The sequence below is a fragment of the Ochotona princeps genome, chromosome 3 (assembly GCF_030435755.1).
Source record: "Ochotona princeps isolate mOchPri1 chromosome 3, mOchPri1.hap1, whole genome shotgun sequence".
Classification (NCBI taxonomy): Eukaryota; Metazoa; Chordata; class Mammalia; order Lagomorpha; family Ochotonidae; genus Ochotona; species Ochotona princeps.
Window position 1 is genome coordinate 81015220 of NC_080834.1, and position 27531 is coordinate 81042750.

Here is a 27531-nt window from a genome sequence, read left to right on the forward strand (position 1 = left end):
GACATAACCTTTCTTCTCACCATGGAAGAGTTTATTTTCATTCGTCATGGCAAAATGTAATTTTGATTGCCATTAATGTTCCACAGACCTGTTGTTCAAATATGCTAAGGTTTCTCCTTAAAATTAGAAGAAACTGGAGTCTGGTGGGGTAACCTAATGGCCAGAGTCCTCGCTTTGCACTTGCCCCAGGATCCCATATGAATGCCGGTTCTAATCCTAGCAGCTCCACTTCCCATCCAGCTCCCTGCTTGTGGCCTGGGAAAGCAGTTGAAGATGGCCCAAAGCCTTGGGACCCAGTGTCCACGTGAAGGACCTGGAAGAAGCTCCTAGCTCCTGGCTTTGGATCGGCTCAGCCCCAGCAGTTGTGGCATCTTGGGGAGTGAATCATTGGACAGAGGATCTTCCTCTCTATCTCTTCACCTCTCTGTATATCTGACTTTCCAATAAAAATAAATAAGTATTTTTTAAAATTTAGAAGAAACCTTGATTTTTAAACAGTTTTATATGAATTCCAAAGGAAAAAGCCACCACCATATAATTCTAGATATGGATATTAATTTCTAAACATTGATAATCATTTCTTAACTCAAGTGCATGGAGTGTTTAAAAGTTTACATATTCGTGTGACTTTCTTCACAATATTGCAGCATGTGTGAGATGGGTTTGTGTATCTCTGAACCTATATGTGTGTTTATTTTAGGTTTATGCATACTAATAACAGTGTAGGGATGTATATGTGTGTATGTATATTCTATATATATATGATACATGTGATAGTTATATGTTATTTAATTTTTGAGGAATCTTAACCCTCATAATTTTTAACTGTGCATAAAACCTAAATGGCTGCTCTGGCTTGTATAGGTATTACTACAACTCCCCTTTAGGAATAGCTGGTGTTTGCTTTTTGGGAAAAGGAGAGTTGGTGTAGAAATGCAAGCCTTTCTCAGGCCCCACTTCCCTAAAACATATTCCGCCCAATCTCATGAACAGGCTAAAATATCCTTTTCTGCCCCCACCCCATCACCCTCGCAATGCAGTGGGAAAGTCGGTGGGTAATTGGGTCCAGATTGGAGGTGTTTAAATATTCATGAGACTGACAGGGGATTGGGAGGGGTGACTGTCTAGAATGGGGTAGGGGCTGGGGGAAGTGATTAGTCATTGAAAGGTAGTGAACAATTCTGAGGAGAGGGGGAAAAGGGATAGATTTGGGGGGCGGAGAGAGAGAGAGGGAAGGAGAGAGAGAGAGAGAGAGAGAGAGAGAGAGAGAGAGAGAGAGAGAGAGAGAGAGAGAGAGAGAGAAAGCGAGCATGTGCGCTGAGCAGTAGCTGTGGACCTTACAGTCGCTGCTAACTGCCCTGGTGTGTGAGGAGAGAGAGAGAGGGAGGGAGGGAGAGAGAGCGCGCTAGCGCGAGAGAGCGAGTGAGCAAGCGAGCAGAAAAGAGGTGGAGAGGGGGGGAATAAGAAAGAGAGGAGGAAAGGAGAGAAGGCAGGAAGAAGCAAGGGACGATACAACCATGCTGTGCTGTATGAGAAGAACCAAACAGGTAGAGCTAAAGATTTTTACTTCTTGCTCTTGTGAAATGACCAGAGTACAAGATTCCCCTGTAAAGGCAGGGGAAAAAAAGAAAAAAGAAAAAACTGTTTTAACTGCTTCTGCTCTGACCGTGGTACTCGCGTTTCCGTAGCATATGGTAACTGATGGTCGCATCCCAGCTTTTATTCTTTTCTGTCTTTCATGCTCTGGTTTTGGAATGCTGCTACTAAATAGGGGTGGGGGTGGGGGCAAATCCGCCCGTTTGGCTACCTCAAAGGTTTCTTTTTGCTTATCAGATTTAAATGCTCAGCGTTTTAGGTTTCTGGTTTTGAGGGTGTGGATGTCGAAAGGGGTGTGGGGAAGAAGATGTGAGCTCTACCTTACAAGATGGGGAGGCGATCCTTTATATTCTTTACAGAAAGCATGGTTAAGGGAATAATATTCAGAGTAACGCCTGTTCTGCCATACCGTTTGCTCACATGTGCTGCGGAAGATGCCTTATTTCGTACATGCATGAGCTTCACAGGGGCACAGGTATTTGCGGGGGAAAAAAAACATGTGAAGCGTTTATTTATTTATTTATTTTTCAATGAATGAATGGAACGTTGAGGCAGAAAATTTTATAAATGGAGAAATCTAAGAACAACTGGGATTGAGGAAGAAACTGGCCATGTAGAAGGGAAAACCTCCGCCCTAGGATCGGCTAGTGATTGTGCCCCAGCTGGTCCGACAAGAGGGTGGACCACGCCCCTAGGAGCATTGAGCTCTGATGCGATGGGAATGAGGAGCCCGGTATTACCTGTTGGAAATAGGGGCTTATCTCTTTGGCCCTACTCCTGCTCCTTCCCTGGGATTTTCAATGACCAGAGATGTGCTCACATCCTGGGTAATAAGCGTGGTGACTCATTTTCTTCAGGAAGAGGGACATATCCAAGATTAGCAAGATTCCTGGTCCCCTTCTTCCCTCCTCTCCAGTACTCAGGTTTTCCTGCCTTTTCAGATTGCTCACTTATTTCTTTTAAAGATATTTGAGAAACTTGATGGGGGTGAGGATGGGAACTACAGGACTGTGTAGCAATCACAGCATGCTGGCATTTTCCAAAGGAAGCTTTCAAACATTTGTGGGAGCACGTTTAAGTGATTTTGGCTAGGCTTAAGGAGAAAAAAATGGGTGTAGGATTTGAGTGTGTACGTGTGTGGGTGTGTGTGCTTGTGCCCGGGGAAGGGATGGTGGTGGCAGTTTTGGTCAAAGAAGCTCTTGGCAGATTGAGTGCCTCCAGGGTGGGGTGTGAGAGATGGGATTTGCGTATTATTCTTGTGCAGATAACGAAAACTGGGTAATTTGTAATACACTCCCTGAATCCGAGGGGGTGGAGAAGAGTGAGGGAAGAACAGCCTGCCAACCTTGCACATTTAGCCAGCGCCCTGGAAAGAGGGGTGGGGAGTGAAGATGAAGAAGGAGGAAGAGAAAGCAGAAGCTCAGAACACTGGGTGGACATGCATGGCCCAAAATAAATAAATAAATTAGCAAGCCTCCTAGGCTGTATGCGGATGGGGGTGGGGTTGGGTGGAGCATGTCAGCTGGGGGGGAGGATGGCCATTTGCAGCATTATTCAACTCATTTTTCAACCCAGGCCAGTTCCTTTTCTTGTCTTCCTTCATTTTAATGCGCAAATGCAATAGATACAGGTGTCTGTATGAGTGTACCGTCAAAGATTCTGAGGTTATCCTGTCTATGAGCTGGTGAATTAGCATTTGCGAAGGTGAAGCCCTGAGGAAACCAATGCTATTCATTAAAACGGTTTTAATTTTAAGAGAAAAGCATGTCAGATTGTAACTTGTGTCCATCCTGCTTATATACATGCAAGTGTCTACACATCTCCTTGAAACAGGAGACCAAGCATGATTTTTAGAGGCTGAAGGATTTCCCTCCCCAGAATGAGGACAGCTACCTTAGCTCAGATTCTATTTCACCCACAACCCCAAGCATTAACTCTGATGTGCAAAGTAATGAGGCTGAAATGGTGTGTTTGGAGAGTAGTATAGATTCACATGTAAATGTGCACAGCTTTCACATACTTCATGTGCAACAGTCATGCGTGTATTACTCTCTGTGGTTTCTACTTGCCTTCCTGGTTTGTAACATCATTCATATTCAAGAGAGAAAATTAAAAAATATTGTTGTATTTTACCCATGCAATTTATAAACATGTACTTACATGTCAGAGACTCCTTTCTCCTATATGTGACTGTTGTGTATTTTTCACATGAGTCAGTATTTAAGAGACCATGTAATCAAACTGAAGGAAATGGTATATTCAGGGCGTGGGCTCATACTATACTGACTGGAATTTCTATCGTGTATGTGCTTAAGTCTCACGCAGGTTCTCTGCAAGTGGGTGCAATGATCCTGCCTCAACCAGGGCACAACCCAGTGGTGTCTGACCATCTTCCAGCATTTATTCATTATCCTATTCTTTTGCAGGGAATACAACATTGTCAAAACCCTGCAAAGGTCTAACTCTGCCACACCCATAAAATCCAGCAGAAATGAGGGAGGGGTCTAGAGGGCTTGCACTTCCTTCCTCTTCCACTTGAGCAGCAAAAGGAAGCAACCCTGTGTTTCTAAGTTGTAAGGCATTGCCAGTGGATGAAAAAAAAATTAGATGATCCATATTAACCATTAGTTGCCACTAAATTATCAGAGCTTGGAGGAAAAAAATAAGTGTGGGCTGGAGATAAGGAGATAAGTGAATGGGGAAAAAGGAGAATAAAATAAAATAAATCCAGAGATTTGACTGGCTTATGATTTTTAATTATCTGGGGGATTTACTTTAAATAGTGAAGCCAGCATGCATACTACAGATGATTGAGAACTTCCAAGGTGTGACGAATGTCCACAAAGAAAACTGTTGAGATGGTTCCTTTGTTTAAAATAATGCCTTTAATTTGTAAATGAATTATAAAAAAAATGCATGCAAACAAGTAGCTCATCTGCATCTCAGCCCATAACCTCAAGCCCTGCCTACTTCTTTTCCCCACACTAGTAATTCTCATCTATGAGACTGTGATCTGTGGTGTAGAATTCCAACCTGGCTGCGCCTTCCCTTGCAGCATCGGGAAGGAGTGCAGGGATGCAGCTTTGCAGCACGCTGCAGGCGATTCTTCCCGTGATGTATTGGATTCCTCCTAAATCTCTCTGAGCCACACCCAGTGTCATCCAGGGACTTGGTGAATTAATTAAATGGAGACATTCTACTTAATACAATTGAAACAATTCTCTTTTAAAAATTAAAAATACTGATTTCTATTAGCATTTCCAAATTTAAACACAAGGAATACGTCCTTGTGTTATCTGGACTTGCAGAGAACTTCAGAACATTCCTAGTGCATACAGAAATACGTTCATTACCAGTGACTCTGTATTTCCTTCTAATTCATGCCAGGTGCATATACAATGAGCTCTTATTTCCCCTGCTGACCATCTGTAACTGCTCCCACCACCTCAGCCAATGCTGAGGTAACAGGAACAAGAAAATGCAGGGTTAATTTTCTTTCATGCTGAGCTAGCAAAACTACAGAAACCTTTGAGATACTATGCTAAAGGGCAGTGCTACTATTTATTGAAGGGTAAAGGGCTTAAGGTCTCCCTTGCCACCATCAGGGTGAACGTTTCAGTGTTAAAACTGGGACTGAATTAGCCCACAGACTTCTGAGTTTTAGCTGGACCCATAGGAAGTGTGCTGGGATTCTTGCAGGCAATAATGGAGCTTATGTCCTAACCAAAATGTTCCCCTTGTTCATATTGTGAAAGTACGACATGTCTAAAAATCTTCCTCTGCTGAGAGTTCAAACAATGCAGGTGAAAATATTCATTTCAAGAGAAGATGTAATATTTAACTCTTTGTTTCCTTATTAGTTGCAATACAGTTTTGAGGCTACCAAGTCTAGTCTGTTATAAACCAAAGCAGTGATTGATTGCAGAAATTTGCCTTTGGGATGTCTAAAGTGTGGTCAGCTCTGCACTACTGTAATCCATTGCCATGAAGTCTCCCCAGTATTTTCTGACATGTTGGAAAGAGCACTGTGCTGTGAGACTTTAATGATGGAGTTTACTGAGTGATGATTTTGAATGAATCATATCATCTTGGGGTTTCAATTTCCTCTTATAAATAAGGACTGGAAAACAAAACAACAAAACAAAACAAAATCCTAAAAAGTTCACTTTGCTTAATTAAAAAAGGTTTTTGCATGGGTTAAACAAGTTGATGTGGAGATAAAATAAAAGTAGAACAATACAAGAAATATATGAAGACCACTATAAGAATACATTTTATATTTTGTTTTGTGAAGCTTGACTTCAGATCACTTTTTATGATAATCAAGGATCTATTATATCTTTCTCTTCTCTTAGACATTAGTTTCTTCTTGTGGTGGCACTGTGGTACGGATAGTTAAACCTTTGCTTGTGACACAAGCATCCCATTTTAGAGTGCTGGTTCAAGTCCTGACGGCTACCCTCCTGATCCAGTTTCTTGTTAATGCAAATGGGTTCATGCTAACTATGCAGGAGACCTGAATGGAGGTCCTAGAACCTGGATTAAGCTTTGTCCAGTTGTGGCTGCTGGGGATAAACCAGTGAATGGGAGATACAGCTCTCTGTTGCTCTTGCTTTGCTTCTTAAATTTTATATATTATATATCTCCAATGCATAATCTTTAAAAAATGAAAGAAATTGATTCCTACTGGTTAGGGTTGAGCCCTCTGCTGTAATCTTGTCCTTTCCGTGTTTTTAGCAGGGCTTCATTCCTCAGGTCCTATTCTGTTGAGACTCCATCCTCTATCCCCACACCTGTGAATATGCTTTTATCTCTTCTATCATTAAAGGGCCCTGTCCCTGATTGTATGTTCCCCATTTCTAAATTGCTCTTTCTTGACTTCTTTCTAGAGTAATCTACTATACATACTACTCATGTTCATTTCCTCCTCTCTAACACTGGTTTCTCAAAATTTCATCTACTTGAATTTGGCTTTGGATTCTGAAAGGACCACAACATCCAGTGACCCTCTGGTCTACCTCTTCTTATCTCTTTGGCATTCTCTGTTGTTGGAATTCCTTCACCCAAGAGCTCTCCTGGAACCTCTGTTGTACACCTTCTCATTCTCTTTTGTGGTCTCCTCCTCTCTCTTACCTACCCCATTAAATATCATTGATTTGCTATTTCAAAATCCTGATCCATCCCTCTTTGACTTTCTATTCCCAATAATTTCATCCATGTCTAGAACTCTGTGATCTCTAAATCTTTAGACAATATATCTGTCTTGAATCCCTGATACACACATATAAAAGACAGCCAAGTTCATGTCTTCTGCTTTGTGTCATATTCAGTCTTCCTTGTCATGGTTATTACTGTAACACTCTCCTTATAATTCTTAGCCTTAGGGAACTAGGAACCTGCCATAACCCTGAATATGGTCCTTCCTTTCAACTCCCTATCCAATGACTGAATCCTTTGATTCTAGTTTAAAGGATTTTTAGTATATACTCTGCCTTTCAACTCTACATGTTTATATAAATGACCTGATTCACACTTTTTGTTACCTCTAATCTGGACAAAGCCAATAACTTCTTCCTACATGGACTCTCAACCACCATAATGTTCTGATGGCTACACTAATGTTACCTTTATATATATATATATATATATGCTCGTATTTCCCTCATTAAAATCCTATAATAATTTCTTGTTAACTATAAACTGAAATACATGCTCTTCCTCATGGGTAGAATCATCTAGTCTTGCCCAGTTTTCCAGCACCATTTACAAAGACTTTTTCCTTCTTGCTTATGACATTGTATCAATATTTCAGACCCTTCTTATTACCTTTGCTTGTACTGTACCCTCTGCCCACACTACACTTCCTTTTCAGCCTGCAAAACTCTTATTTTCCGTACAAAATGTAGTTCTCTGAAGTCATCTCTACTATGCTAATTAAGTTTCCTTCTGTCTTCTTTACACACATGCCGTATTTTGTACTATCTTTATTACTACTTTTTGTACAATGTAGTGTGTATGGGGGGGCATTTACACTGGGAACTGTTTGAGGGAAAGAATGCCATCTTAATTATTTTATCACTTTTGTTTACTGTAATGTTTGATCCATAAAGTAAGTACTTTTAACTACTGATAATCTGTTTGCTAAGTAAGTGTGAATCAGACTTACAGTATTTCTACAAGTTGTGACATTCAAGTTGGATATGATCAATACTAAATTTTCTAAACTTATTATCATGAAATGAATTGTATCATCATTTTTATAGGCATGACAGCTGTCAGCTTTTAATGAATTTAGGCACAAAAACAAGTACAGCTATTCTTATCTGGTCTTATCCCTTCCATGTCTTCACCCTCAACTAGTGAACCAGTCCCACCCTCTAAGGTTAGCAGAGTTCCAGTCTAGACACCTGATCACCACAGTCTTGAATCTTTATAGGTCCTTCTTCTGGAACTCCACATACTTGTACTTACTTTGTGTGGTTCTACAACTATTACAAGTAGACCCTAAATCAATCTCTTTTTGCTCCTAGTTGGTTTTTTTCATCGATAGCAAAAGCTTCAAAAAATGTGTATGGCATTAGTCTATTCTTAAGGATGTGTGCTCAAGAATTAATTTGACTTTCATTTGGAGTGAAGTTCCTTCCCACTAGAGTATCAATATAATAATATTCTACAGTGATATATTTTGCAAGCAGGTAAAGAGAGGATTGAGGGTGAGTAGTCTCTCAAATGTCAGTTACATAATCAGTCATGTCTTGGGTGTGAACAGATTTGGATCCTCAGGCAGGCCTATTGTGCCCAGTATGAGGCAAACTGAAGCCACAGCCTCCCATGCAAATACACTCAGACTTTAAGTAGTATGCTTTCTCTGAGTGGCATGTTCTTGAGAACAGTAAGATAGAATGATTCATAGGGGAAATTTGTCTTCAACTGCTAAAGTTGAGTAGTGTTTCTTTTTGGCATTGAATTTTCCTCCTCTCAAGCCCAAAGCAATTTTTCTGATTAAGTAATATTAGTTTTCAATGATGGAGACTACAGAAGCAGAACTTTCAGAATATATGTGTCCCTCCCAAGTTTCCAGATAAATACTTTACACCAAACATGCATTTTATGCTATAATCTACCACACAGTAGATTCTTAGTAAATACTTATTGATGGAATAAGTGTAGAAAGGGAGGAATGATCATGAGGGGCCATTAGCAGAGATGTTTTGGTACAGAAAACTACAACTGCACATCTGCTCATAGTAAGCTTTGTGTGAATGTGTCACCTCTATTGGTCCTCTTCAAAGTGGTGTGGTCAAAGTTGCAATTCCCTCTCCTATCTGCTCAGATCAGAATGACATACTTAAATTATATTAAGTATAATTTGGTAGCATGATCTTCTACATTTCCTATCTCTAATTATTTACAGATATTATTGTCTTAGATGTTGTTTATTTAATGTCATGTTTCATGTCTTTGTAGTGGAATAAACCCTTTTCCTGGGTTCTAGACCTGGCTCTGCCAATTGTTTGTCATGTGATCTTGGGTAAGTAAGTGAGTATTTCTGAGCCTCAGTTGATTTGTTTGCATAATGGACACATTCAAAATGCCCTCCAGATCCTGATTTGCACTGTTTACTAGGTTGATACAAGGCTCAAATAGAGTGATGAAAGTGTAATGATACAATTGTTCTGGCAAAAATATGTTTTCTTCAAATGTAAGGTATCATTCATGGGAAATTTTAATTTAATTAATCCTGAAGTGTTTATGGCTCTACATGAACAAATGCTGCACTTGCTGTCTGTATGCAAAATATATATCATCCATTGCCACCTCTCCTCTTCTTCTTCAGAGTAATTACTAATCATGCTTATGAATAGAAGCAAGAACAGTTTTAATATTCTTTTAAAAAATGTAACAGTATTTTAATAAGCAATAGAAAAGGGAAAAAAAGAATTTAGATAAGCCAATATTTAAATGTTCATGGGACCCAAGGATCAGTTCAAATGCTTTGCTAACATCCACTGCTTCTGTGTTTATCTTTGTGTGTGTTAATATTTCTTCATGCTTTGATCTCTTCTCTTCTCCATTTGCTAAATCAGCTGCAACTCCCCCAATTCCATCCCCCGCTTTAACCTCCAAACTGGGTTCTCAGCACTCAGATTACTAGACATGCTGTGCTCACATCCATCACATGAAGGTCCAGTCAGGCATAAGAATGGAGAGGGAATCAAGGGCTGCTTGGAAGATGGAAAAATGCAGATGTCACTAGTTGCGGGAAACACACTTTAAAGGATTATCTCCTCAGCAACATTTGTTTTAATAACCTCAGTGATCCTCAGGACATCAGAAATAAACCTCGGTCAAAACAGGTGATAAACAAGCCAAAGACATTTCAGACTCAACTCGAAATGCCAGAATCTGTTAAGTTTTCAGAAACTACAGAAGGCATTTTGTTCTTCTGTGTTTCTGATTGTCATAGGACATGTTACCCACATAAAATAACAAAATTTATCAAATTCTCAAATAAGCAATGAAATTCTCAAATCAGAAACTGAGTTCTTACTATATGGATGAAATTTGAAAATGTTTTCAAAGGGTAATGATAGGCTCAAGTTAACTCAAGAGATTCTGCATTTCCTAGAAGCCAAAGACTAATATGAAAAATGAATAATTCAAACAATTCTTAAAAATAAAATTAGTGAACAATTAGTATCAATGTACTTTTTAGGGAAAAAGTATCATTTTGCAATTTTTTTTTTCAGAGAGAGCTCACATGGACTAAAGAAAAAAGTATGCTAGTTACTAATTAGAAATCTGGAATATTCTAGTGTCCAGAAGGAAATACTTACTTTGCTATAGTTAGTATTAGTGTCATGTTTAATCATTCCCTATAATCATTTTCTCCTCCCTTGCTACCAAATACACACTTCTGTCATGTATGCATCCTATGGATACAAGTTAAAGACACCAAATTTACGAATCCACAAGAGAAATATTTTGAAAGAAAGCTATAGATGATAAGCAATTAAGACTTGAGCAGCCAGGGACCAACACAGTGGCACAATAAACTTTCCACCTGTGGTGCTGACATTCCACATGAGTCCTGTTCATGTCCCAGCTGTTCCATTTGCAGTCTAGCTGCCTACCTATTCCTGGAAAAGCAGCAGAGGATGACCCAAGGCCTTGAACCTCTGCACCTATGGGAGACCTGGTAGAATCTCCTGGCTCCTAGCTTCAATCAGCTCAGCTCTGGTGATGGCAGCTATTTGGGGACTGACCCAGCAGATGCAAGATTCTCTCTCTCTCTCTCTCTCTCTCTCTCTCTCTCTATATATATATATATATATATATATATATATATATATATATATCCCACTCTCTGTAATTCTGACTTTCAAGTAAAATAAATGACACCTTAAAGAAAAAAGAACTGCGCATCCAAGCTTGTGGAATAAAGGTAGATCTGATCCTCAACAACAGCAATGAAGCTCTTCCTTTCCGGAGTGCTACATTTAAATGGTGCTGTTACTTACAGCCACAGATTTTCCCTTTCTCAAATCAAAATTCTTTTTTTTTAAAAAAGATTTATTTATTTTTATTGGAAAGGCAGATATACAGAGAGGAGGAGAGACAGAGAGGAAGATCCTCCGTCCAATGGTTCACTCCCCAAGTGGCTGCAACGGCCAGCGCTGTGCCGATCCGAAGCCAGGAGCCAGGAACTTCTTTCTGGGTCTCCCACGCGGGTGCAGGGTCCCAAGGCTTTGGGCCTCCTAGACTGCCTTCCCAGGCCATAAGCAGGGAGCTGGATGGGAAGTGGAGCTGCCAGGATTAGAACCGGCACCCATATAGGATCCCGGCACATTCAAGACAGGACTTCAGTCGCTAGGCCACTGCGCTGGGCCCCTCAAATAAAAATTCTTGAAAGAGAGAAAGAATAACAGGAAAAAATGAGGCCGAATTAATTTGATCACTCCTATATGAGTCAACTGTTACCATCAACTGATGAATGAGCTATGATTGGAAGAAGGTTGCGGTCATAGTTGGAACGTGATTCCTGGAAGTGCACCAGTAGATCTACTGTGAAAGTAAATTGACTCTGGAAGAGTACCTTGCATATCTATCCACAGGTTCACAATGCAGTAACTACTCAGATTACCACAGGCTTCAAATGTGGTAGACTTCCAATTTTTCTCTGATTCCAGTTTGGTATATTTTATATAGTTTCTGCTTGGTTGGCTTAGCATAACTGCTTCTAAGGGAGCAATAACCAGCAGATACCTGAACCTAGGAACTTAAATATTTAATAAAGAAATATCAGGGCAAAATACCATACCTGGATATGGTGCTGGATTTTCATTGTCCTCTAAAAGCTTCGGTCTGGTAAAGAACACCTGTCTAAGATGTTCTATCTTATATCCTAGGTGATTTAACATAGCTGTATGATAACAGCTTTGCTATTTATGCTAATTTAGCATGGTGTAGCATTCTTCCAGCTTCACTTTTTAGTTTATAGCATCACTTTCCTCAAAGGGATTGAATAAAAGTGGGTATAAAACAGGTCCCTTAAAGTTTATGTCATAGAACTGCTACTTCTTGACACTAGTCATCTCATTTTGTATATTTTTGAATTACTTCCAACAATAATCACCATATTCATCTATTTTTAGAAAATTGGCACTTCCTAAAATATTGAACTGCTGTCTCCATATGCACCAGTTTGCTCTGAATGTAGAATGCTGATAATTAGCATTGCATCCATTATTTGTAATACTAGTTCCAAAAAACTATTTAAAAATGTTATTTTTAAATGAAAATTGGAGAGACCCTAATATCATCCTGTTAATGATTGTATGAATTGACTAGATGAGGCAAAGCAAACTTAAAGGTCTCCAAAAGAACAGGTTAAGCAAACTCAAACCTTGGCTGCTTTTTAAAGTGTCTTCAAAAGTTCTGAAAGGCATAACTAGCCTAGAAACTAGGCTTGAGTAGCACGTCACTTTTCAATTCTACTTTTCTTTTGCCAGAAACAAATTCTGGATAATTCTGTTCTTAACTTCCAGTTAGATGTATAGGTATGTGCTGTGTTACAATGCCAGTTATCGAGACTTACTGGAGTTCAAATGGGAGAAGAGGAATAAGCATTCAGTATAATATTTTGTTAAAATCGCATTTCAAAAAGCCCTTTCTTTTTCAGTAATTTTCCAAAAATTGCTCTATCTGAGAGATAGGTAAGAATACTGATACATATAAATGGTTATCATGAACATGTGTCATTTCATATTCATCTAGATATATGGTATTTTTTGTTTTATAGCTAAGGTTTTTTTTTGTTTTTGTTTTGAAAATGATTTATTATTTATTTATTTGAAAGGCAGTATGACTTAAGGAATGGGATAGGATTGGGGTGGGGAGAGATCTTTCCTCTGCTGGGTTACTGCTCCTGTAGGCAGCCTATAGGAGCCAGGGCTGGGAATGTCAATGCAGTTCCCCACATGGATGGCGGGGACCTCATTATGTGGGCTATCATCTCTCACCTTCCTGAGTGCATTAACAGGGAGTTGGGTCAAGAGCAGAGCAGCTGGGACTCAAACTAATATTCCAATATGGCAGCAGACTAACTAACTAACAGACTAACTAACAGACTAACTGGCAACACCCACCCCACAGTGCAGTACTTGAGCACATATACACATTATAGCTAAGTTTTATTGGATTATAATTCAAAAAAATCTGAGGATTTATGAAGGAGGCAGAAAATCATATTTGTCTCACTTGACAAACACCAACTCTTTCGAAAATCTGCCTTGGGTATATAATTTATTCTATTGACCTTTTTCTAATGAGTGTTATTGCAATATTTTCTTAACTCTCAAGGATTTTTTTAAGCCCATGAAAGGAAATAGGACTGTTTTTTCTTGTGCCTGGGAAAATTATTATGGCAAATTCAGAATTCAGGTTTGTATTAATTTGACTATGTCTTTTATGATAGCCTTCCCAATTCATTGTTCCTCAGAGCTTTGATTGCCTTTGATTGAAAGACACAAGGTGGTGGTTTTTGCATAACTCAGTGAGATCTGTGTTTTGAAACTAATGCACATTCTATTGGAAAACTGTAAAGAAAACCCAGGATTAAGACTTAGCTTGTTACACATTCTTTCCTTAATCTTGAAGTTGATGACTTACACCTCTTAGGTAAAGTCAGTTCAGAGGAGAAAATGAGATCTCTATAACTGAAAAAAGAAAAGGAGTTTACATTATAAAATAAAATTACTTAATTTGGAATTGAGCCATAGCCCTCTAGTAAAAACTGCCATGGGAACATTAATGACCACAGATGGCTCAGGCCTCACTTCTGAACATCATCTGGAAAACACAATATGCCCTAGAGAAATTGTATTCAGAAAAGAATCCAAGAACTTTGGTCACCAGTATACATAAATGTACTTAACCATGCTTAGGACCAAATTCAGTTTTCAGTGTTTTTTCAGTGGGAAAACGCTATTTGTTCTTGGTTAAAAAAGAGAAATATCAAGTTTTAAATTATAGCTATTTATCTTATTTTATGTTAAAAACATATATTTTGGAAATCATGAATTTTCCTGCAAGTTTCTACTTTCTTTGAATAAGCTTGCTAGTACTGTGGAAACCAATTTGTGCAAACACTGCAGTCAATTTTATTAAACACATACTACAAAACTGTTATTTTCTCTCAATTTGACTATGTACCAAAAACCCACCTGTAAAAAACTGAACCATAAGAATAATAGGATAATCAACCAAAAAACTAACATTCTCAGAATCCAAGGATTCCAGATATAACAGATATAATAATTTTGCTTTTCCTTCTAGTCTTTGTTGTCACCTCATAAAAAAGTTCTATTAAGTAAATTACTTGTTCCCAAGATAAGACCTCTGACTCTTTTAACAATAGCTTTCAAATATGCCATTACATTCCCAGTTTCCCAGTTCATAATATGGAAATAATTGATTACTCTTGATTCTCTTATGAAGATCATATAATAACTTACCAAATTCTATTTGCAATAACTGTCACATCTGTCCTTTCTATCATCTGCCAGGCTTCTTCAGTCAACTTTCCAGAGAAGAACCAAAATCCTATTATCTTCAAGGTCCTAAGACCCACAATTGCCTGCAATTGTAAATAATGAATTTAATCCTCTCCTGTGCCACCCCTGGAAGAAAAGGAAATAGGCAATTTTCCCCCAGTGGTCCCATTATTTTTATTGTTGCTAGGTTGGGATTTGTCACCCAAGTTTTTTTATGCTGTGGTTTAGATGAAAATGTCTAGGTATAAAAGGCTGGATAATCATTAAATTCCATGTTTTCAATACCATCCCTGATGTTTATCTGCTGGAGAATCATATAATTAATTACCCTTTGCTCCAAACTTCAATAATTTCTCTTGTTTGTTAGGTTAATTCTAATTTATTTATTCGTGACTTTTTTTCAAAATTCCTCAAACTCTATTACCAATCTCTTATGCTTGTCTTCTACTGGCTCTGATATTGCCTAGGCCTGTGAATTTAAATAATTCTATTCCCTTTGTGTTGCCATTTTCTTTTATGCAAAACAAAAATTTGAATGAAATCATTCTTAAGATATTCAACTTCTTTTATAATGTATTCTGTATATTACATATTATATGCAAAGTAATCTTTGTACTGTTTGTGTATTCCTTGAACATTACTTTCCAAACTTACCAAATCTAATCCTGTGTCTATACTTTTTCTCATTGTCTTGGAAAGTCTCTCCTTTTTACTCAGTTCAATCTAACCCAGTCTTGAGGCTCTGAATTAAAGTATTTCATTTGTGAAAGCTCCCCAAACACTACAGTTTTCTGTGATTTCTATTCTCTTGCCATCCACAAATGTCAGCCTTACTTAGTTATCCATGTTCTTCTATTGGTATCTGATTTCTCACAGTTGGTAAACTCTGTCAAGGTGACATAGCCAGATCAGTGCCTGATTCAAGACACATTGAATAATCACTTTGTGATGAGCTCTGCACTGGACTCTGGGGGAGTTAACAGAAAATTCAGTACACTCTCACAAAGACAAATGAAACTATCTGGTCTGGATTCCTTGGAACATTGGGATACCTGAAATACGCCTTCAATTCAGAATCTCTTATTTTCTTCGTTTTTTCCCCCCAGAACATTTTTCTCTGTAGTTTTCTTATTCCCAAACTGATAAACAAAAGCAAAGACAGTAGATTTTCCTACAGGGGAATGAAACAATAAATGACCAGGGAATCTATTACTTACCTACATCTGACCAGTAATGTTTATGTAAAAAAATAATTGAAATTCTTTTTGAGGACTGGGGCTAGGAAGAATGCCTTCTACTTGCAATTTTGGTGAATGAAAAAATATTTCCAATTAATGTGTCCTCTTTTAAGATTAATTGTAAAAAGCAGGTAGGGAGAACAATGGTCCATGATGATTAGTTAGATAGATCTTTCTCTACACTAAAGCTAGGTAACAGAAAGACTAAATATACATTTTTGGTTTGAGTAGGAAACAAAAACTCCTTTAAATTTTTTTCAGGAAATGGCAGTTTTAACTTTCAAATTGAAAATTTACAAGACAAACTCTGGAAACATTCCTTTTATGAAGTTAGGAGAGTGCTCATTCCAAATTTGAATTTGGGCAGGACAAAAAATTATAATTTTCCTGTTTGGGGAAGGGATGATCAGAAGAAAGCAAAAGGAGGCTGACTTCAACTAAAAATTATGAGTCACTGTTCTTAGTTGTACATTTTTTATTTTGGTAATTATGTGGGAGGTAGAGAATATGCATAAGTACTTTATGATGCTGAGAAAGTAGATGAGAGAGACAAATAGTTAACTTTGAGCAATTGATTTCGGAGTTATGGTGGAATTTTTAGAGGCTCATTGGTCATGGGTGGAACCACTTGAAGCTATTTGTAGAAGATAATTCATTTTCCATATGACTGATCTGGCTATACATGCCTTTGCTTTCAGTTTTCACAGAATTTTCCACTAGGCTGTGTTCTTAACAGAACCCTCCATATAATGGAAAACCACCTCCACCTGGAAGCTCTAGACACCTCACTTGCTGTAACCAGAGACACTGAGTGTGAAGCCACTATGAATCTCAAGTTGCTGCTAATCATATGATATTCTTAGAATAGCCAACAAATCTGAGACACTCTGACTGAAACAAATATCAGGAACTTATCTGAAAGTAGTAAGTTTCCTTTGGGTTCCAAAAGAGGATTAACAGATCAGGTATGCAGTATTAGAGGATAACAAAGCTTTCTAGGCACTTGTTTTTGTTATTGCCGCTTTTTAAGAGACTTATTTTTCTATTTGAAAACCAAAAATGACCAAAAAGAGAAAGGAGAGGAGAAGAGAGGAGAGAGAAGGGAGAGGAGGGGAGAGGAGAGGGGAAAGGAGAGCAGGAGAGGAGAGGAAAAGGGAGGGGAGAAGAAGAGAGAGGAGGGGAGAGAAGGGAGAGGAGAGGAAATGGGAAGAAAAGAGAGGAGGGGAGGGACGAGGAGAAGGGAGAGAAAGGAAGGGGAAGGGAGGAAAAAACAAGAGGGGGAAGGAGAGGTGAGGAGCGGAAAACAGCACAGGTAAAAAAGGAGAGGGAAGGGAAGAGAAGAGAAGGGAAGAGAAGGGAAAGGCTCACTGGTTCACTTTCCCAGTGGCCACAAAAGCTGGGGAGAAGCCAGGAGTTGCAAACTCCATCTAGGTTTCCCATATGGTTGAAAGAACCAGACATCCCAAAAGGAGCTTAACTTGCTGTGCCACTAGAGCACTTTCAGAAACCCGTGGGATGGCAGGGAGGGGATGGGAGAGAGAATGAAAAGATACATTGATTCTGAAGCCCATGCAAAATTGTCTTGTGCTGTACATTTTCCCATGAATTTTTATTTTTTTTAAAGATTTATTATTATTTTTTTATTGGAAAGGCAGATATATAGAGAGGAGGAGAGACAGAGAGGAAGATCTTCCATCCGATGATTCGCTCCCCAAGTGAGCGCAACGGCCGGTTCTGCGCAGATCCGAAGCCAGGAACCTGGAACCTCCTCCAGGTCTCCCACAAGGGTGCAGGAACCCAAGGCTTTGGGCCGTCCTCAACTGCTTTCCCAGGCCACAAGCAGGGAGCTGGATGGGAAGTGGAGCTGCCGGGATTAGAACCGGCGCCCATATGGGATCCCGGGGCGTTCAGGGCGAGGACTTTAGCCACTAGGCCACGCCGCCGGGCCCTCCCATGAATTTTGTAAAGCAGCATTGTATATTTAAATTCTGATAAATATTTCCTCTCCACTCAAACATTTTTCGTGGACAAAAATAAGTTTAGAAAAGAGAAAACCAAAAGACAAGCAGAGTGGTAGATTGAGTAAAGTGTTGCTGTAACACAGACATCCTTAGTGGACACACAATACAGTTATTGTTGCTCCACTTCCCAATCAAGCTCTTCACTAATGCACCTTGGAATAGTAGCAGAATATAGCCCAAATATTGGGACCCCGCTGCCCTTGCAGATGACTCAGAGGGAGTTCTCCTGGCTTTGGCCTGCTCAGCATGGCCATTGTAGTCATTTGCAGAGTGGATGGAAGAACTGTCTCTTGTTTCTATCTCTCTGTAACTCTGTTTTTCAAATAAACAAATAAATCTTAACTCAAAAAGAAAAACAAACCTAAATAATCCTTAAGCTCTTTTTAACTTGGCAAACGTATGATAATCATTACGATCAAGTATTCAGACAAAGGGTGGCAACTTGTCTTTGGAAGATAAAATAGATAGTTAGCTATAACTGTAGATCCAGTGTATGAAAGCATTGCACAGGACCTTGTGAAGATGGAAAACACAGAAAACCCCCAGAATGTGCCCTAAGCATTCTCCTGGAAAGATCACATAAAGTGTATACATGTCTCAATGTTCTCTCCCTATCCCAGGCCTACAGAGATATACACAGAGTTGCTTCAGAAGTGTGTGTGGGGGAAAAATGGAAATGAAGATAAATTTATTTTGGTGCAAAATTTTTTAATTATATAATTTTTCTCATAATGTATATTTACCATGATAAACTTAACTTTTTTCCATGAAATTTTAGAAGAATTTTCATATTTCAAACAATGTAGGGAAAAGAAATTGCTGGGAAAGTTACTAGAGTAAATTCAATTTGGAACCAGATAGATAATGGAGAAATAGCTAAAATTATTTTAATTTGATTATCTTTTTTTTTAAAAAAGGTTCATTTATTTTCATTATGAAGTCAGATATACAGAGAGGAGGAGAGACAGAGAAGAAGATCTTCGTGCAATGATTCACTCCCCAAGTGAGCCGCAACGGCCGGTTCTGTGCCGATATGAAGCCAGGAACCAGGAACCTCTTCCAGGTCTCTCACGCGGGTGCAGTGTCCCAAAGCATTGGGCCATCCTCGACGGCTTTCCAGGCCACAAGCAGAGAGCTGGATGGGAAGTGGAGCCGCCTGGATTAGAACCGGCACCCATACGGGATCCCGACGCGTTCAAGGCGAGGACCTAAGCTGCTAGGCCACGCCGCTGGGCCCAAATTTGATTATCTTTTAATCCAATTTGTCCATGAACTTTTTGAAGCCCACTTGTATAAAGCAGACACATAGGAGCTTTGAGGCTAAAATACAATTTGGTGGTCTAGAAATACATCTGGTCAACACCCCTTTTTGTGTCTCCTGAGACCAGGCTGGCAAAGCCCAAGGAGTAGAGGTTTTGAAACACTGATCTACAGTCAGTCCTTCATGGTTCAGATGTAGGAAGTTGTATGTTCAGTATCATTCAGCTTAAAACAATAACAGCAATAGCAACAACTACAAAACTGTTTTCCTGCCTTGATCAGGGCTACTCCTTCTCAAAGTAGAAAAGGCCATGCCCCCAAATTCTGGATGTGTACGTACCCTTAAATATTCTGAATTCAAGTGATCATTCATGTGTTTCTTTTCCATTGAAGAACATAAATTGAACATAAATTATGTTTATGTTTTCCCTTTCCTGTGTCTTGATTTTCTTATTTTTCAAGTAGCCTTTTCAACAAGACTAAATTTTGGAGGTAAAAATTTCCTAAAATATTAACCAGAAATCATTTATTCATTCAACAAATATGTTTTCATCATCTACAAAAAGGCTTCTTACATGTCTCCCAGGTGAGTGGTAAGGGACTAGACACTTGGGCTGTCTTCCACTGCTTATCCTAGTCTATTAACTGGATCAGAGGTGGAGCAATCCCAACACGAATCAGCACCCATATGTAATTCCAGAATTTCTGATGATAGCTTTATCTGCTTTATAATGCCAGTTCCTGTGGAGGTTTTTTAAAGAATTAATTTCTTGATTTTTGGTAGTGTGTATATTTACATACATGTTATACATTAAATGAATATGCAATTGACTAACAAAGAAATGAGATATTAACTCCACAAACACAGTGTTTACACTCTAGGTTCTCAACATTCATTAGGCTAATAGACATTGATTCTTGGAATCTAGAGGTATTACCAGCATATCTTAGCAATGTGACCAAAAGTGAAGTATTATATATTGGAGATGATCTCAAGGACAAGGTTATCACTTCCTGGGAAGGGGAAGGTAAGCATCCTAAAATCTGAAGTTGACCACCTTGAAACTTTAAGGAATGATGCAAAGATGCAATAAGAATTCCAGGTTACTCCCAACAGTGTCTAGGTTCCATGGCTGTGGTGCTCATGAACCCATGTTCCAGGGGTGTCTTTGCCTTTGTTGTTTCTCTAGGGCCCACCTCTCCTTGATTTCTGCATAGTTTCTACATCTTGTGCTCTGGCCTTCCCTTCAGTTATGTGATTCCAAAATTATCCTAATCCAGTTCTGGTTACATTGCTTGCACCCAGGAGACTTACTGATACAATACTCAACGCTACATCTAAGTATCAGGCACAAGCTACTAGTATTTTTCATCTAAATCATTACAATATCCTTAGGGTTTTTGTTCTCCTGGGTCCTTTTGTCCAAAATGCTTTGTTGTGATATATTCTCATGACTAGGTCTCCTACTTTCTCAGGGATCTGCTCAAATCTAATCTGAAATCTCATCAGACTTTCCATGTACTATATGAATCAGCATTTCACTCATTCTCTTTAAGTCCCCTTTTGTTCTTGATCATTTTTCTCTTTCATTCCTGGATCTATTGAAGTATGTATTTGTTATAGTATACTCACCTCTGTGGTGTATGTAAACTCCTTGAGGTATCCATGACTCTATTTGTCCTTAAGAATTATTTAGTTAATTCAAAAGTCATAGTGAAGGAGAGACAGAGCTCTTTAATCTGATGATTTACTCTAAAAAATTATTGCAGCAGGTGGAGTTGGGCCAGGTAGAAGCCAGAGACCAGGAGCTTCAGCTGGATATCACATGTGGGTGCAGAGTACCAATGTTTTGGTCCATCGTCTGGTACTTTCCACGTTAGCAGGAAGCTGGATTGGAAGTTGAGCAGCCAGAGCAGGAACTACTGCCCATATGGGATGTCAGCAATACAGATTAGTGCTGGACATGCTGTGCCACAGCACCAGCTCCCTCATGACTCTTAGCAATCTTTATTTTCTGAAATTTTACACAGTACCTGACACACAAAAAATTCTTAATACGTATTAATTAGAAGAATGAATGTATGCATGCGAATTCTCTGAGGCAAAAATAAAGTCAAACCAAAAAATAATAATAATATGTCCCTTCCACTTTACTGCATGTTCTTTCTGATTTCTGCCCCATAATCTTGTCCATCCGCTTCATATACTACTTTCAGTCTTGCTGTCAGTCTAAGATATGTTATATAAAGGATTTGCTAAGAGCAAGGAAAAGAAATGTGACCCTGCTTATCACTACAATGTTTATTTCTCCTTTTACATTTTAATTGTTTAAATATTTGGGGAGGATTTCCTGCTGTGGTAAATTTATACTCATTAAATTGTTAAATGTGATGGTATTGTTTATTTATTTATTGCAAGCACTGTGGGAGAATGCCTGCGTTTGCCACTAGTACCATCTGGCTTTGAGTGATTATTGTGTTTTACCTGGTAGTCTGTGGCAGGACTATCAGTGTGATGGATGGCTGAATGTGGGAGGAGTTCAAACACAAGTTGAGAAAGAATAACAAACCTGGAGCAATAAGTCAGACACCATGAGGCGTTTTAAGTGATGAATAAGGCAGAACATCCATTGTACATCCTATTTGCATTCCAGGTTAATCTTAAAGAGTCAACATGACAAAAACATTGTGTGATAAAAATGCAACAAGATCTTCTTGAAAAGATTTAAATTTCAAGGTAAATGGAAAAATCCTATGTGGTTACCAAGAATGCATTGATTCCACATAGTGGTGGTTGCATCTAGAATTTTGCATACATTTTAGCGTTAATGACTTACTAATGGGGATTTAAAAAATGAATCAGGATATTTCAAGACATTTTCAGAGAACATTATTTGTAGAAATTCAAGCATAGGACCCTGAGTGGTAGCCTAGTGGCTAAAAGTCCTTGCCTTGCATACACCTGGTCCCGTATGGGTGCCAGTTCGTGTCCCAGCAGCCCTCCCTCCCATCCAGCTCCCTGCTTGTGGCATGGAAAAGCAGCCAAGGATAGATCAAAGCCTTGGAACCCTGCACCCACATGGGAGATGTGGAAGAAGCTCCACTTCCTGACTTTGGGTTGGAGTTAGCTTCTGCTGTGAAGCCACTTGGGGAGAGAATCTGTGAAAGGAAGATATTTCTCTCTCCTCCTCCCTGTATATATGGAGGAGAGAGAAAGATATATATATATATATATATATATATATATATATATACACATATATAAATATACATATAAAATAAAATATATATATAAATAGATATATATAAAATAAAATATATATATAAAATAAATGAAAGAAAAGAAAATCAAGCATAAAATTTACAGTGGCAAATAGAACAATGTCAGGCAATAGTATCTGCAGTCCTCACCTGGTAAGACATCAAATTCCAGCCTGCCACCATTGTCAAAGCCTAACATTCATCGAAGGCTTTTTATTCCAGATAGAAATTAAGTGATATTTCTGTTAATGTAGCTTACTCAGCTTGTCCAAGTGTATCTAATAGTTTTGTTGAACAGAGAGCCTAAATTTGCCATTCATTAAGCTTCTCATATTTCCCCAGAGAGGGACATTTGTAAAGTGTACATATAATTGAGCCCCATATTACTTTGGTTTTTCAACAGCCATCTTGTTACATGCATAGCATCTCTGAGATACATGGGGTTTTAGAAGTGATCTTGCCTTTGAGATATATTAATATAGTCATTGGGAAACTTTTATTGAATGCCTATCAGAAATCAAAAGTATGAACCAGATATTTTCATCCTTTCTAAATGATGCATTAATTCTTCTTCATGACATCTTTTATACATTAAGATTTAGCTTTTGATGCTCTATCTCCAACATTTCATAGTAGTGTCCACATGAGAGCATTAAGATCCTACCAAATTTTGCTTACTTCTCTTTATTCAAAAATCCAAGGATGGATTCAAAAATCCAAAAATGGAATCAAAGTAGAAGGGTTGTTTAATTTTTAAAAATTAAACAAAGCCCAATTTTAGAAATTTTAAGTAACTACTAGAAATCAAGATATACTGGATTCTGTCTCTTGAAAAGATTATTCTTAAACCATGATGTAAGAGTCTTTTTTATTAGTCTCTGTCAGTATTCAGAAACTCAGTGCCAAACGTAAGTCAGCCTTGGATAAACAGATTGTCTGGCCTAGGCCACCAATCTGTCCAGCATTTGTGACCTATAAAGCTTTTCTTTTTTTTTCCTGCAAGTAGCTCTGTTTATGTCAACTATTTACATGCTCAGTGGAAACTTCCAAAGCTGTTCCTTTCCCAGATTTTTTGTTTGTTTGTTTGTTTATGGGACTAATTACTACTATGTTAGAATTTCTTTTGTAGTGTTATTTATGGAACCAAGGAATACTCAATAACTCGTGGTTTCTGCTCAATGATAAAAGCTGAAGGAGAAGAGCTTAATATTACAACATTCAAGCTTGTGCAATGTGCCTTGATGATGCAACAAGGACTCAGGAATTATTGCTACAGTCGAGATTCAGAAGACTTTAATGAAAGATTTATAGAAATTGAGACAAAGAGCTGTAGACTCCAATCACACTAACGAAAAGAATAAAAAGTAGAAATAATCTAGAACAGAGAAGGAGAAATCTTATAAAATCTTGAACTGCATTTAAGTTATCAGAAGTATTTGCAGTACCTTGTTAGCATATTTTTGTTTTGTAAAAACAAGACAAACAAAGCAAAAAACTGGAATTAATATAAACCCTAACCACAAAAGACCTTTCTATTGAAAGGTTTATAATTTGATGCCATATTATGTGGTAAAAATCCTCTTTCCACTTTTTTTTAACATATTAAGTCTATAAAAAGTATGCAAGTATATAAACAAACAACTTTGTGTTTTCCCCTACAATGAAGCTGTCTACCTTGGTTATGGCACATATTGTGATGAGTGCATAAACTCCACTACCCAGGAAGGACTTATTCTCTGAAGGTCAATGTGCCCTCAAAATTCATCTGTTGATACTGTACCCCTCAAGGTGACAGTATTATGAGGCAATATTAGGTAGGTGATAGTATAGAGAGGTGACAGTATTAAATAAGTGATAGTACTAGGAGGTAATCACTTTCATAAGTGGTTAGGCCATGAAAGAGGATCCTTCATGAATGGCAAGATTTCACCTGTAAAGAGAACAATGGGCCTTCCTCAATTCTACTTCCATGTGAGCACAATGCCAAATGGTTCTAGAAACCACAAAGCAGGTCTTCATCAGACACCACCAGATCAGCCAATAATTGGGCCTTTGACTCCATAGCTTTTACAACTATAAGACATAAAATCCTGTGATTTATAAGTAAGCTAGTTCACAGCATTTTATTATAACAACCTGAACTAAGACATAGAATAAAAAAGGCTGATTTTCAAAAACATGTATAATCTGAGGAATGGCAAAGATAACACAGCAAGAACACCTGTGTCACGAGCACTCGCTGAGGACTCCTGGAGGAGGCAGGAGAACCTGAGGTCTTTAAAATGGAAGTACCAACAGCATGCTCAAAATAAAGGGAAAAGAGTACACTCTGGCAAAGTGAAATGACACGGTGCATGTTCATGGCGATTTAAGCAGATCATACTGATGAAAGTGTAACGTCTTTGATGCTAAGAATGGGAGGAGGGACATGTGGATTGGGATATAGGATAATATTTAGCTGAAAAGCATGATATAGTAAGAAATTGGTGTTAAAGCTTTTGTCGAATGGGATGACATGATGAAAGAGGTATTTACACAGGATTTCAGATGGAAAATGAACACAGGAAGGTAAGTTAAGTGCTTATATTTTTCAAATGTGGGTGAGAAAATAAAATCTTGTAGACCATTTGAAGAAAAATCAGTCATTTTAATTCTTGTAAGTCATGAAGAAAGGATTTGCAATGCATGTGGTTTGTGATTGTCCCAGCTGGTTGATCAGTTGACATGTAGCATAAGCTGTACAACAAGGCAAGACAGAGAAATGTCTTTCGTTTCAGGCAATTACTCTGGTCTTCTTTATAGTTCCATTTCCTTTTCATTTTCATTTCCCTAATTCTTTAATTGATAGCTCTTTGCCCCCACACATAATTTCTGATTCTGAGTTCTCTAGCTAAGCTCCGTTTTGTTCTCTCCCTTCCCAGGCATATTAGCTCAATGCTAGATCAGAAGTAGAAACTCTGGAACTTGAATCTACTCTTACAGGAGCTGATGTTGCAGGTGATAGCTTAATATGCTATGCCACAACGCCAACATTATTCTAACACTGATTTCTATGAGGTCTTTAGCCATTGTTTCATATTTATCTCCAAAAACCTTTTCTTAGCTTTCATTTAACAGTTCACTTCTTTTCACTTCCTGACACTCCTTCTAAGAATTCTCTCTTGGTTCTAACTCAGGCTCTTTTCAATTTATGTTCAGCTAGGTTGTTGTATTAGTTTATTCATTATTGAAATAACCTGAGGTAGCCCAACTTAGAAAAGAAAGGGGCTTATTTGGACTCATGGTTCTGAAAATTCACAGTTCAAGATCAGGCAGGGTGGGCCCAGCGCAACAGCATAGTGGTTCAAGTCCTTGCCTTGAACGCGCCAGAGATCCCATATGTCGCCGGTTCTAATTCCCATGACCCTTCTTCTCACCCAGCTCCCTGCTTGTGGCCTGGGACAGTAGTCCAGGATGGCCCAAATCCTTGGGATCAGGCACCAACATGGGAGAGAGACCCGGAAGACCTCCTGGCTCCTGGCTTCAGATTGGCTCAGCTCTAGCCATTGCTGTCACTTGGAGAGTGAACCATTGGACAGAAGATCTTCCTCTCTGTCTCTCCTCTCTGTATCCACCTTTCCAATATAAAAAAATAAATAAAACTTTTTAAAAAAATAAAATAAATAAATCTTAAAAAAAAAAAAAAGGATCAGGCAGGACTCAGTAGTTCTGCATCCGGTGATGACATTCTTGCTGGCAATCTCAGAGTCACACAGGGCACACCATGGCAAGAGACTGCCTATGTAGTTATAATTTTTTTTAAGATTTATTTATTTTTATTTGAAAGACATATTTTAGTCAGAGAAGAAGAGACAGAGAGAGGGGTCTTCCATTTATTGGTTCACTCTTCAAACGGTTGCAGCAGCCAGAGCTTAGCCAATTCAAGCCCAGAAGCCAGAAGCTTCTTCTGGGTCTTCCATGTGGGTGCAGGGACTAAAGGACTAGAGTCATCCTGCTTTCTTAGGGCATAGGCAGGGAGCTGGATCAGAAGTGGAGCAGATAGGACACAAACTGGTGCCCATATGGGATGCTGGCACTGCAGGTGGAGGATTGGCTTGCTATTACACCATACTGGCCCTGACATAATCTTGTAAAAAGATTTCATGATTTAATCATGGAACCCATCACCATGTGAGTTGCACCTTAATAACCCATCTGAATATCTCCCAAAGGCGCCTTCTCCAAAAACTATCACTTGATTAAGTTTTTAACCTTGGTACCGTTAACATGAGACTTTGGAGACTGAACTTTTAACCCATGGGCCTTTAGGGAACTCTCAGCTTCCAAACTAACACCCAAGCCATAGTCACTGTCATTCACTGTTCAACTTTCTCCTTCTGTCTTCTCAATACATTTTCATATCTTTATGCTGCAAGGTTTCTAATTGCTTACTGGATATTTAGTCTCTTATGCACTTTTATGTTTGAAACTGAACCTATCACCTTTCTCCCACATCCATCTTCCCCTTTTGCTATCAAGTCTTCTAGTCTTATAATCTTTCTTGTAATTTTATAAAAACACATTTTTTGCCACCCATTTTGTTCTCAGAGTGTTTTCTTGGTGACATTTAATCTTACCATATATAGATGATAGCTATAATGAGGGCAATACTTTCATTTTCTACATCTGTGTATTCCTGAATGGTAGTCAGTGCTCATGGAATAATTCTTATTACGATGTCTCAACAAAATTGAAAGATTTTGATAAAAATTCATGGATAAGATTGTGGTTCAATTCACCATCTTAAGACAAATTTAGAAGTCAATAAATGTACTGATAAGAGACTCTCTGTTATTTGTTATTAACAAGGAATGCCATTTTTATGCAGCTTTGAACCATACATTTGCTCTTCAGAACCTTTGTAAAAGGAAGGTTCTAGCCAAGAAATGTAAGAGGCAAGTTAAAATATCCAAAGTTATGTTAAATTAAGAAGATACCCATATTAGGCATAAGGTTGAGTAGAAATCTTGGATTTGGGAGAAAACTTACCAAATTATGGGGTAGCATTTACAGTATTAAAGGAGTCTAGAAAAAGATGTGAGGAATGATTCAACTCTTGTT

The 27531-nt window shown here is 38.4% G+C and overlaps 1 protein-coding gene across 1 annotated transcript in view; it reads left to right on the forward strand.

Annotated features, from left to right (window-relative positions):
- Positions 1-1339: 1339 nt before the first annotated feature.
- GAP43 (growth associated protein 43) overlaps positions 1340-27531 on the forward strand; it is a 105821-nt gene continuing 79629 nt past the window's right edge. The window contains exon 1 of the mRNA XM_004577887.4: positions 1340-1547. Coding sequence (XP_004577944.1) covers positions 1518-1547 — 30 coding nt within the window. The 5' untranslated portion in view covers positions 1340-1517. The remainder of the gene's footprint in view (positions 1548-27531) is intronic.